General features: G+C 37.8%; 1 protein-coding gene across 7 annotated transcripts in view; it reads left to right on the top strand.

The window, feature by feature from the left end:
- KLF12 (KLF transcription factor 12) overlaps positions 1-13268 on the top strand; it is a 479922-nt gene that overhangs the window by 287208 nt on the left and 179446 nt on the right. For all 7 annotated transcript variants that reach the window (XM_067016247.1, XM_067016246.1, XM_059042250.2 and 4 more), the window contains exon 4: positions 2104-2650. In XM_067016247.1, the coding sequence (XP_066872348.1) occupies positions 2104-2650 (547 nt within the window). The remainder of the gene's footprint in view (positions 1-2103; positions 2651-13268) is intronic.

Raw genomic sequence — 13268 nt, 5'->3', positions numbered from 1 at the left:
GCACTCTTTCATTTACTTTATGAAATGTTTCTACAATGATGAATTGCACCTCAGCTTTTGGTTTATAAACCTATGTTAGAACCTTGTGTCTAAGTGTAATTAGGAAGAAAATATTCGTGATGGAAATAGTCACTATTTCCAAAATTAGAATTTTGGAGAGAAATTAATCAAGGCTATATTTGAAAGCAGACTATGTTTGATAATTTGTGCTTAATGACATATTTTATAATTTTAATGACAAACCAACTGGGATATTTTATGAAAGCAGCCTCAACAAAGAATTTCTATATGGTATGCCATACTAATAAGAAACATCCTACATTGTTCTACAGAGAAATTAAATGATAATACCGGGTACAAATTGAAATAGTGTTCTAGTTAGAAGAGTAGATAATGCTAATAGCTTTTTATAAAAGTTGCTCTGTTTATGGTTTTTCTTTTGTTTCTTAATATCTGAGAATATTTAAATTCTTATTTCTCAATTTCAGCACCTGAAATGAAATCTTGTCATTTAGAATTTTATGCAGTAGATATTTTGGATGCTTCCTTTTGATATTTTCTAATTCTTTTCTTTTGGTGGGTAAGTAACCATGTTAGCTTGGAAGCCAAAAAAAAAAAAAAAAGACAACAATAAAACATCAACCCCTTTTCCTGTTTAGTTGATCTGGTACCATTGTTTAGCTTATTTTCTTTCTTTTCTCATTGTTGCTAAATAAAATGCCCTTGCACTATTGTATTTCCTGAATGGAGCTGTAATTTATATTGTATAAAGAAAGATTTGAAGAAGCATGTTTTGTTCCTTTAAGTGTATGCTCAAGCTTTGAAGGGACTAGCAAACCAAAATCTTTTATTAAAAAAGAATGAAATGAACCAATTTAATATAATTTTAGGTACTGTTGTTCTCATACCATAGTGAAGCTGAATAAAAAAGGTTTTGGTCTTCATATAATAGAACAATAATATCTACGTTAGCCTGGTCAAATTAGATACAACCAAAAATAATCTTTTGTAGTCTAACTCTCTGTTAAGGCTAGACGGACACCTGCTAATTTGGGGGCCATTTTAGGCCTTGGAAATAGACATTTAGTAACTATTTCTTGAATTTATGAGTGAATAGGTATAAAAATAAATTATATTCATGCTCAGTAATAACACACTGAGCCCATTAGTCTGGGTGGAATCTTGGATTCTTTATTATTATTTATTATTAAATTTTGCTCATTAAAACTTGAAAGCATGAAAACAAACTTGGACAAAATTATTATCATTGTCTTAAATTACACAGCACAAGCATAGGCAACTTAAGATTTACAGAATAAGCTTTTCCTAAAATTATTTCCTAAAAATGTCTGTTGTATATTATAATAATAATATATATTATTTTGAGAAAAACTTTTTCATTGCTATGAGCTCAGTTATAATCCAGTTACTAGAAATGGTTTATATTCAATAATTTAGCAAGCGGGTGTGGGAGGTTGGAGAATTTTATGCCCTGTTTTAATGCTCAAAATGAGAATGGTGCGATGGCTCTTGCACCAAATATGAAAGTTGAAATGTCGTGGTGAATTTCCCCCGTGTTGTTGCCGGGTAATATTATGCCTGCAGATGATTGGAGTGTTGAGTAAAGGGTTAGAATCATGAAATTGTAGAATGTTAGAGCTGGGAAGGCTATTTAAGCTTATCTAATCAAAATTCCCATTAGTTTATAACCAAGGAAACTGAGACTCTTAAGTGCAGTGATGGGTCAGACAAACAGAGCGAATGTTTTCAATTGAAGAGGTTGTACTTACGCTGTCTTAAGAAGATAATGTTTTGCATTCTGAACTGGTCTTTCAGAAGGTTTTATGTAAAATCACTGTTCATTTTTAGGTTCCTATGGCTTCTTTTCTCCTCCATAGTGTGTTTCCCTGGATTTTGACAGTGATGTCTGTCACTCTCCCAATCGTCTTATTCTGTTGTGCTTTTGTACTCTCCACTTTAATTATGACGACTGTCCGAGCGGTTCTTCAGATATTTGGAGAGCGAATTAATGTTCCGTAGCAATAAGAGAAAAATTAAAAAACATTCAAGTCATCAATCATACCTCTATTTTTCTCCCCACAGCCTCCAAACGTCCACAACTACCCCGATATGGAAGCTGTTCCCCTGTTGCTAAATAATGTGAAAGGGGAACCCCCGGAGGACCCGTTATGCGTAGATCACTTCCAGACACAAACTGAGCCAGTGGACTTGTCCATCAACAAAGCCAGGACATCCCCCACAGCCGTTTCCTCCTCCCCCGTTTCCATGACAGCGTCCGCCTCCTCCCCTTCTTCAACTTCAACCTCTTCGTCGTCTTCTAGTCGTCCAGCCTCGTCCCCAACTGTTATAACATCAGTATCTTCAGCATCATCTTCGTCAACGGTATTAACTCCCGGGCCCCTTGTTGCCTCTGCCTCTGGTGTGGGAGGCCAGCAGTTTTTGCACATTATCCATCCCGTTCCGCCTTCAAGTCCCATGAATTTACAGTCTAACAAACTGAGTCACGTTCACCGCATCCCCGTGGTGGTCCAGTCGGTGCCTGTTGTCTACACAGCTGTGCGGTCACCTGGAAATGTGAACAACACTATCGTCGTACCACTTTTGGAGGATGGGAGAAGCCATGGCAAAGGTAAGAGACACAAGCAAGCCTTGATTTATTTCAGCAGTAACTCTTCATTTGTTCAGTGAGTGGACCCTAAGTCGCAGGCAAACACACTACATCCGAGGAAGTTCTGTGCAGAACGACAGAGGAGCCAGCTGATCCACTTCTGAGTAGAGAGCACAGTTTAGTAGAAACTAACCTCATATTTATATAGGTATATGCTTCAGTATTACTTAGTCCATATTTTTATATATCAAGTCATTGAATGTCAGAATTCAAATACCTAAATTTGCAAAGTATTTTTACCTTCAAGTGCTCAAATAGAAAGTTCAATCTATAGTCAGCGTAACTGCTTGTGAGATGTAAATGTGTAAATCCCTCGTAGAGGTTAACCACTGTGAAATTTTAAAAAAGTGTGTCAGGATGTTTCTTCTTTCAGTTGTTCAGATTGGAACTTACTTGTCTGGCAATAATAGAAAATTCCATGAAGTTCCAGTGGTTGGAACCTGATCATTCACTTTCGAGTAACTTGTAAATTAAGTTGCCATTAAAGTAATTCTAAAGTTAGGTGTTTGGCTACAAATGTGTTATGTAGTTTGAGTTCTTATCTTCATACAAGTCTAAGTTTTTATTTTAAATACAGGAAGCCTCCATATGATAGAAATAATTCAAAATGAGGTGTTAATATTTCCTTCTGGGGGTTAGAAGGCAGAAAGATACTTTGTTACATGACTATGTAATAATACCAAGTTAACTATATATGATGGTTAGACAGCTGATCATGAGGTTATTTTTCTTCTTCTAAGTTCTTTTTGTTTCATTTTTAAATAGAAGGAATTGTAATAATATCATGGTGTTGATTTTTCTTCCCTTTCTATGAATCTAAAACAATAAGCCACCCTTCTATAGAGATGTAAAATGCCTATAATCATCAACTCATATGTGTGTATTTTGTCTTCAGAGCCTAAAAATGACGATGGATTAAGACTTAGATTGCATTGCTTTTTACTTTGATACCATATTACTTCCAAGTCCCATAATTAAAATATGATGGGTGAATACATAAAACACTGCCTTTGTGTGTGTAAAATACTAGTAAACATAGTTGTTTTGGTTCTTGTATAAGGTAGGATTCAGTGCATAGGAATAACATTTGGTCATGAACTTGGAGAAATTTTTGCAAACATACATTACAAAATTGTGCATTCATCTTTTGCAAGTTACTATTTTATCTGCAGTGAGTTTCTTCCTAGCACATGACAAATTTCATCTTCCCAGTTTTACCACGTGAAAAACCTTGTGCTTTACAGCAGTCAGAGGTTTAAACTGCAAACTTGAGATCCAGACGTTCTGCTTACCTGACAACCTTATTTTTCTTTTGTTTTTTTTTGGTGCTTTTATGGGCAAAGGCCAGGAAGTAGTCCCACCACCATCTTTGTGAGCAGGTAGAAGAAAAAGAGGAAGAAGTGAGTCTTTACATAGATTTTTCTTGAGTCGAACCTTCTTTGATATTACTAATACTTCTGATCCAAATGAGCTAATCGATTCGAATAATAATAACATAACTAAAGGCCACATTAGGTATTTATTTTCTTTTATAATTTACAGATGTGCTTTAAATTTTTTAAGAATTAAGGATTAACAACTAGAAAAATTATAACCTTGTGTATTACATTATATATGTGTATATATATACACCATAGAACTCAATCTTTTTGCAGTAACACTTAGGAAAAATATAGCTTTTATTGTGAAGGTGATTGATAAGGATTTTAACACTGTTCATGACCTGTTTTTACAATTTTCATGCTCTAATGAAGGAAACAAAAGAGATTCTCTTTTATTTGCCATTATTTTATGGGATGGATTACTTTTATTTAAAGTTTACTGCCAAAATTTAACTTTCTGGAAAATTTATCTTTGCAGAAGAACTGTGTTAAGTAAGACTCATGCTGTAATTTGTTCTCTACATGAGTATATTTGTTAGTTTCATGCAGTGTTTTCTATTCAGTAGTTTCCTCATATCAAGAGTAAACATTTATATAACCATAAACACACTAAACTGTAATGTGGATGTTAACAGCATGAGATTTGGGATCAAGGTTGTATGAGTTAGAATCCTAGTTCCCTCACTTCCAGCTTTGGACTGGGCCATAACTGGGCAAAGTTATTTAATTTCACTAATCTTCATTTTCTTCAGTGATAAAATGGGGATAAAAGTCTATATCTTTGAAGATGATTGGAAGATAAAGAGCTTATGTGTAAATGTCTAGCACCGATCACCTATCAATAAATGTTTGCAGTTATTTATCATTAGTATATCTCCCCCAAAAAGATACCTGAAGAAATAATGTTCAGAAATTTTTTCTCTGTCTTATAAAAACAGAACGTTGGAGGAAAAAAGACTTATTGAATTTAAAAGTGAAAAACTGCTTCCAAGAAGTTGGTATAGAAATGCTCCTCAAAGTTGTTACAACAAATTTTAAGGGATGAGAGATTAGGATGAGAAAATGTCTGGAAAATCCCATACTTTCTATGTTTATTAGTTTATATTAAGTTTTTATAATCCCCACGTTCTACAGATATTGCTACAGCATTTTATAAGTCTTTTTAAATTGTTTAATTGATTAATTAGATGATGGTAAAATTGTCTAATGGAGGAGGCCTGCCTACCTCACAGAATGAATAAAGGAGAGGGCATTTCAGTGATTCCCCACATCTTTATTTTGCACATATGCACTGGGCACTGGGCCAGCAATGAAATGGCTGGGTGATAAAGAGAGCCCTATTTCCATTCTCAAATAGGACTTGTATATCTGGTATGGATGAGCAAAAGAAAATGCAATAGGGGAGTTGGTTTTTCAAAATGCTACTAATAAAAATACAAAACTAACTCTTATAAATGTAGGTGATTGTACTAGCTAATTACCTTTAAAGTTGGTATAACATATCTGGTCTGTGGTAGAGAAATAGATTACCTTACATCACACTATACGAGGGACTGTGAATGAATACATCTGTATCTAAAATAACATGAATTGAGTCATTTGTCCATTCAGGTATTTATTGAGCATCTCTTATGGATCAGGCATTTGATTGGCACCAGAGACATAGTGTTGAGCAAAACAGATGCTGTTTCTATCTCAGCGCTTGTAGTCTACTGGGAGATTTTGACATCAAACAGAAAAATCGTGCAATTAACTGATAACTGTGGACAGAGTTGGGTTAAAATGTAGACCAGCCATGGATGTGCCTAGGGCAAAGAGTTTAATTATAACTGCAGAGAGAGAAACGTATTTTCATACAGGGTGTCATATGTGATTGGAAAAAATGTTTTTGCTGTGGTGCTTATTAGAAGGGGGTGTTCGGGGCTTGGCGGTGTGGTGGGCTGGAACTTCTGCACGGTGTGCTTGGATGTGAAAAAGCCTTCTGACGAGGCGAGAACTCCAGCCTAAACAGTATTTATGGACCGTGGTCTAAAGGAATGGCAAGTCGTCAGCTAGCCCGGGGCACCAAGAGATCTCAGTTGGGTCTTGAATGTAATCTGTGATATGAAGGAAAATGGCGTGATGTTCTGGAAGGCACAGTAAACACTAGAACCATCAGAGGGTTGCTGTCAGAGAAGGTCTCCAGAGGAAGACATTTTTCTGCTAGATGCAGGACCAAGTAGCAGTAAGCCCCTGGAAGTGACAGTGCTGAGGGGTAGAAGGCTCTCCACGGAACCTGAGACCTGTTATTTATAAACAAGACCCTAAAGGGATTATTTGACCTTGTAAAGGAATTTCAGTTCAGCCTGGGGAAGTTTTTTGGTAGATTTCCCAGGAGATTTTCATGAGTTTTTACAGATATTTAGCAGCAGGAAGCATAGAAGGTCAAAACAAATCACAAGCAAAGTGATTGGTTTGTTATTGCCTTGATGGCAAAGTAGGCACTTTTATGGTTCTATTTTCCTTCCTTCCTTTTGATCCACTATCAAGGTGAGGGAAAGAGCGTTTAAGAGAATGCAAGTGAAGAGAGCCGTTTCTTGGAGGGACTCATCAAATGTATCAGAAGCTTCTAAGGGGCAAAATAAAATAAGGACTACGAATGGAGCATTTTGGGAGGATGGAGCTTACTGGTGACACTGTGTCAGCGGGGTGGTGGGGACAGAGGGCGGACTGAAGTGAGTTCATGTGCAGATGGGAGGTGAGGCAGGGGTGACAGAGTCTAGACTCTTTGGAGTACTTTTGCTGGAAGAGTTTTGGAGAAATGGCATGATAGCTGGAGAGGCATTTACGCTCTCAAAGGAGGAATTTTAAAAGAGGCAGAAAGTATAGCGTATTTGTATTCTGTCAAGAATAATCCAGTAGACAGTTGAAAATGGGTAATTCTAGAGAGGGAGGAATTACAGAAGCAAAATTGTTAATTGCACAATTAGTTGCTTAAATACTTTTGTGGAAGTAACCTGCATCTTGCAGTAATTAACCCGACTTCTCAAGTCAGTTTATTAGATTGACACAAGTCTTAGGAAAAAAGATACATAATGGAAAAGGAAAGAAAATGCAAAAAACAGCAGATAATGATCTAGGATTGACAATGAAAAGCAAACAGAAGTTCAGCAAAATGTGGGTTCCACTGAGAATTATAAAAATGTTACCAGCATTAATATGAATATAAGATCAAACATTTCTCATTCACCACATACTGGAATGTCCAGAATAATTAAAAGAAAAAGGTAACCCCCAAATAATTTGTTGTTTAAAGACATTTATATAATTGAATATTAATAGATATTACATTTTAGAAATGCAGAACACTTAAAGAGCAAGGCCGTAACCAATCTGACCATCCAACTAAAGAGCTAAAAGAAAAAAAAAAAAAAAAAAAAAAGGATTTACTTTCTCCCTCCCATATGTGAGCTAGTCCTTTCTCCATGTAGCTAAAGGAACAGGTAATATCACCTTGATGCCCAGGAATGAGGCTCGAGCAAAGGTGTGATTGACCGGTGGCTCTGAAACAGCCAGAACTGAAAAGCCAGCTGGGTATTTCAGTGTTGCCCAATTTTCTTCCCTGACCACTATGGCATCCTTCTTTACTACGTTATATAGATGGTCTGTTGGTCTGTCTTCTCCCCCTTTCCCCATATTGTCTTCTCCTTAGCCACCCAAACCCACCGGATGTCCCCTTGACTGTAAAAAAAAGGAGATTGCCCGGCAGAAAAAGCTCAGCTCGTTTCCTGTGCAGCCACATTCTTTTTCCTGAAAATGCAACCCTGGCAGCCGAGCCTACCAGAAGTTTTACAAAACATGTTTCTTGCATCAAGACTTTTTATTATAATGGTGTCATACTTGAAAAATAACTCATTATGGGTCATAAGTGCATTATTCCTGACCATATATTTATAGGATAAGATCCTTGAGTTTAAAGTACTTTTCCCCCCAGATTTCTGACTAGAGCATGTTTGTTACTGCTCTTAAGAAACCAGCAGCCATTTGAGCATGTCATTTCTTTCATCATCTCCTTTAATAAAAGCGTGTTATTTTTCTATTATTTTTAGATGAAGTGAGGAATCCTCCAAAACTATACCTTATTCCCATAGCACTGGTTCAGGAATTTCAAAGGGCCGTGGCTGTGAGCAAATCTGAAATACTCAAACCCCATTTCTTCCTATAGGCTTTTGCTTTTCTCAGCAGCCCACAGAAAGAAGCCACAAATGTATTTTTAGTCCTAGGCCATTTATACTTGTGAAGGGAAATCTGGTCATTGCAGTGATTGCTGCAGAGCTGGTTGGAGGTTGTGACTGTAGCTCCTGACCATCTAATGCAACCGGAGTTTTGCTCCCATGAAACTCTCCGTTTCAGATCTCTGTGTCGCCAGTTTTGGTCTGCTGTCAGCTTTCCCAATGTTGATGTTTGTGGTATCTTATTTCAGGTCCAGGTTCATTTTGTCACAGACTTGCTTCTCCTGTCTACCTTACACGTGACTGTCTTCTTTTAGTTCACCGTTCAATGGATTCCTGGTGTCATCTGTCCATAGGACCAGAATAGTCCAGGGCGGCTGACTTTTCATGTATATGGTTGTCTTGGTTTCTTGAGTGGTTGAACTACCACAGCTTCCTTTGGTAAATGTATTCTTCTACTTAATGCTTAATTAAGTATGATAACTACTAGATAGAGATTCCTATCTTAAATCTGAATTTAATGTTTATTGACAAACCATCTAGTTACTCAATCTTTTATTGTTAATTTTTTAATGTTGCTTATTGGGAAGCAGGACTAGATGGTCGCTGACTTTTGGCTTATTCTTTTTTTTTTTTGCGGTACGTGGGCCTCTCACTGTTGTGGCCTCTCCCGTTGCGGAGCACAGGCTCCGGACGCGCAGGCTCAGCGGCCACGGCTCACGGGCCCAGCCGCTCCACGGCATGTGGGATCTTCCCTGACCGGGGCACGAACCCGTGTCCCCTGCATCGGCAGGCGGACTCTCAACCACTGCGCCACCACGGAAGCCCTGGCTTATTATTCTTGAATTTAGACTTTGATAGGACTTGAGTGTTTTATTACTGTCATTACATGTCAAATAGTGAGAAAGGCAGCCAATATTTATGGAAAACTGAATTTTAAATAGGAGGTCAGAATATTTTATATAGATACGTTGGTCATTTGTTGTTTGTTTTTACCTGATTTTCAACAAGGAGTAGAAACTTTATCTGTATTTTTTCACTTCTGGGCACCCATAGGAAGTTGAATGGATTCCATCCAAAAAAGGGCTTCTTATGCTCTTGTTTGTCTGAAATACACACAATCTGTCGACTCCTCTGTTTTATCTGGCATAGACTGGGTTAGGTCTAAAATTTGATGATAATAACTGTCTTGAGAGAGGAGACAGAAATTGTATGTACTGTTCTAAGAGAATTAGCAGAAAAGAGAAAACTGTAAATGTAAACTGTAAAATGTCGAGGAATGAGTTTGGCTTTTCCCCCCCGCACAGTTAGATAGTAAATAAAATTACAAACGTGAAAAGAGAAAAAAGTATGGCCTGCAGAGGGGATCCACATTAAGAGAGAGGTGATACTTCATTCAGAGATAGACATTATGTAAGGAAGCAAAGATAATAGACAGGAGACAAACCCATTCAGTAGATAAAGTGGCTAAAGCAAGGGGTTACCAAAGTGGAATTTGTATCCATTCTGTTATAAAGTGATACCTAGCACACCATTTTAATTTGTTAGGTCAAATGCCTCCTATGATAAAGTGGTCTAATTTATATTTAAATAGATAGATGCTTAAATGTGATATATTACTAGTATTTAGTCTAAGGTGAGTCTCTATATTCATTTTTCACCACACCTGAAAAGTTTTCTCTGATAATATTTAACACATTAAACGTTAACATACTGGATCTTGAAATATAATATCTTTCCTTTCCTCTGTAGTTTCCTTTTCTAAGAACAAGTTTTTTCTCTCCTGAAGTCATGTTCTATTTAAATATAAAGCTTCTAATTTCAAATAGTACAGGTGCTGTTATGCTGCAAGGAAATTCTTATATTACATATCAGATTGCAGTTACTTATAGGATTCTTTTGATGATGTCTGGACTTACATACTCATTGCAAGGAACCTTTGGGTATTGGATGGATATATCTATATGTATAGAGATATAGATATCTGTCCTTATCTGGATATATCTATATAGATATAGTTATTTTTTGCAAGTGGGCATTTTATCTAGTGACTCTTAAGACCTGGAAAGAACAAGTGAAAGAAGGAAGAATATAAGATCCAAAAGGGAAACTTGGTCTTAGAATCCTTGCCAGCACTGTTTTAAATTGGCTTTTTAATTATTTATAACCCTCTGGCTGTGGTTTCTGTCTCCCGATTTTTTCTCACCCCCTCAACCAGAATTCTGTTTCTATTCCAAGCTCGCGCTGTTACTGTTTTCTCAGCCCCTTCTCTCTGCCGGGTCTCCATTGTTCATGGAGAATTTGATTAACTGTTCTTCCACTTTGTGTCCTTTAGAAAAGAACACATTGATATTGGTCTTTCTGTCTAATAAATAAAAGAAGAGCTACCAATTCACAGAGTTATCGTTACGTACTCCATCTTTCCTCCAGCCGCCTTCATGTGGGGGGCAGTGCTACTTTGCTCATTGGCCAGTTGTATGTGTTTTTCATGACCAGGCGTCTTCACCATCGTCTTTCTTCATTTTATCCACAAGTGTTTTATGGACCAGTTACATGGCCAGAAATGTCACTATGGCGATTTTTTAAATAACTTCTCTTAAAAGCCTGCTTTTTAGTGTACAGTACACTAAAATGATACTGTTCACACTGTGAGTCGTTTTCCAGTTGATGAATCTTGAAATCAGTTTATTAGCTTATAATTAGCATTTTAAAGAAATTAAATAGGATGCAATTGATTAAGAAATATGAGAGTATCATCCAAATAAGTATTATATCATGAAACTTTTACTTCTGTCGTGCAAATGCAGTACTGTGTGTGTCTGTATACTGTCTGTGTAGTGAGTCATATTGAAATACGTATTTCTTACTGTAGTTCGTGTCTAAAAAGTTTGAACGGGACTACGTGGAATTCCGTCGCCTTTCGTTCAGACTTTTCCCTCTTCCTTTCTCTTTTTTTCCGTCTCCCTCTCGAATACCCTTCTTGATTCCACCTTTTTTTCTCTACCCTCTCACTCTCCCATCTCCCCTCCCTTTCTGTCTTCTTTGTTCTCCCAGGTGTCCTCCTCCATCTCCCTCTACCCTCACCATTCTACCTTTTCTTTTTTTTTTTTTGGTGGTGCGCGGGCCTCTCACTGCTGTGGCCTCTCCCGTTGCGGAGCGCAGGCTCCGGACGCGCAGGCTCAGCGGCCATGGCCCACGGGTCCAGCCGCTCCGCGGCATGTGGGATCTTCCCGGACCGGGGCACGAACCCGTGTCCCCTGCGTCGGCAGGCGGATTCTCAACCACTGCGCCACCAGGGAAGCCCCCATTCTACCTTTTCTTGAAGCTTGATTCTTCTTTCTCTTCTATATGTGACCAAATCACCTATCCCAGAAGTGATGTATTAAGGAACTAAGCAACCTATATTGAAAACGATAGCCTTTGTACTGCCATCTAGTGGTGGAATTTTAAAATATTGTGAACAGAAAGAGTTGGGGGAACTCTATGGAGTCAAGTTATTTCTTCTGTGATTGCTCTCGGGGTTTTCCCAGCTGGTGTAGGGTTGTCAGGGAGTGCAGTGAATATGCTCTTTTAAACTGAAACTTGAACATGAATTTGAAACCTAACTTATCTACTTTGTTTTAAGAAGCATCCCTTCTACTCACTTGTCCTACTTCCAATCCTGCACATTTGTATGTGACTTCTGTTTAGTAGAAATAAAATGCTACTTTCTATGTATCTGTGCTTAGTTTTTTTTTTTTTTTGGTAACTATGGATTGTGTTTGTTGGGTTAGTGGACGCACGTATATGCCGACTTGTGAACTATTAAGTTTTATTGAATGTCATAGAGAAAAAATAACAAGAGAGTTATGTCTGGGACAGCAGGACTGCAGGAAGACAGAAAATAGGAGAATTTGGTGAAACCGATAACTGGGAGTAGCCCTTGGAGAATTCATCAGAGAACTGCCTTCTCAATAGCTAGGGACTTAGGAAAAGCTCAGTAGAAACGGAGTAGAATTCGAAAGATATTCCCATGGTATATGGGTTTCTCAGTTTCTCAGTGCAAGAAAGATCTAGTGGGACTGGGGTGACCTACAATAAGAATAAACTTTTCTGTTGACAAAAACTGTAGTTGCTTATATAATGCAGTATATATTATTATAAATCGTCACTCACAGGATTAAATAGGCTGACATCTCCCCAAATCCATCTGGGCCTCATTAGCTACAATTTTTGCAACACATTGCATTGTGCCTGACACTAGCAAATGTTCAATAAATACTTAGTGAATAAACAAATGAATTAGTTAATGTAGGTGCAGTGTGGTTTTTTTTTTTTTTTTGTGGGCCTCTCACTGTTGTGGCCTCTCCCGTTGCGGAGCACAGGCTCCGGACGCGCAGGCTCAGCGGCCATGGCTCACGGGCTTAGTTGCTCCGCGGCATGTGGGATCTTCCCGGACCGGGGCACGAACCCGTGTCCCCTGCATCGGCAGGTGGACTCTCAACCACTGCGCCACCAGGGAAGCCCGGTGCAGTGTTTTATATGAGGTGCTCAGTTAGAATGCTATGGCCAGTGCTGGTCTCTAGTTCTAAACCCTAAACATAAAAGGAAGCTTCCCCTGTATGGTGAAGTAGAAGAAGCAACCACATAAAGTGGAAACCAGCAGGGTTCCTCATATCCTCACAGTGTGGATCCTACCACCCCTGACCCCCAGCTGCTGTCATTCCACTGAATATGTCTCATGTCTCAGCCACCATGTCCATGGCTTTTTATGATGAAAACTCTCCCTTTATCCATGTAGTTTCCTTTTCCTGGATGGCCTTTTCTTTCTCTGGAAGAAGACCTGGTTCAGATGCCTTCTTTTTTTTTTTTTTTTTTTTTTTTTTTTTTTTTCAATGTACAAAACATTTTTATTTTATTATTATTTTTTTAATAATTGTTCATAACTTAATTTTTATTTTTATTTTTTATTTTTTTTAACATCTTTATTGGAGTATAATTGTTTTA

Source organism: Kogia breviceps, chromosome 16 (genome assembly GCF_026419965.1).
Source record: "Kogia breviceps isolate mKogBre1 chromosome 16, mKogBre1 haplotype 1, whole genome shotgun sequence".
Classification (NCBI taxonomy): Eukaryota; Metazoa; Chordata; class Mammalia; order Artiodactyla; family Physeteridae; genus Kogia; species Kogia breviceps.
The sequence above is the reverse complement of the archived record's forward strand: the minus strand, read 5'-3'. Positions and strand labels throughout refer to the sequence as shown.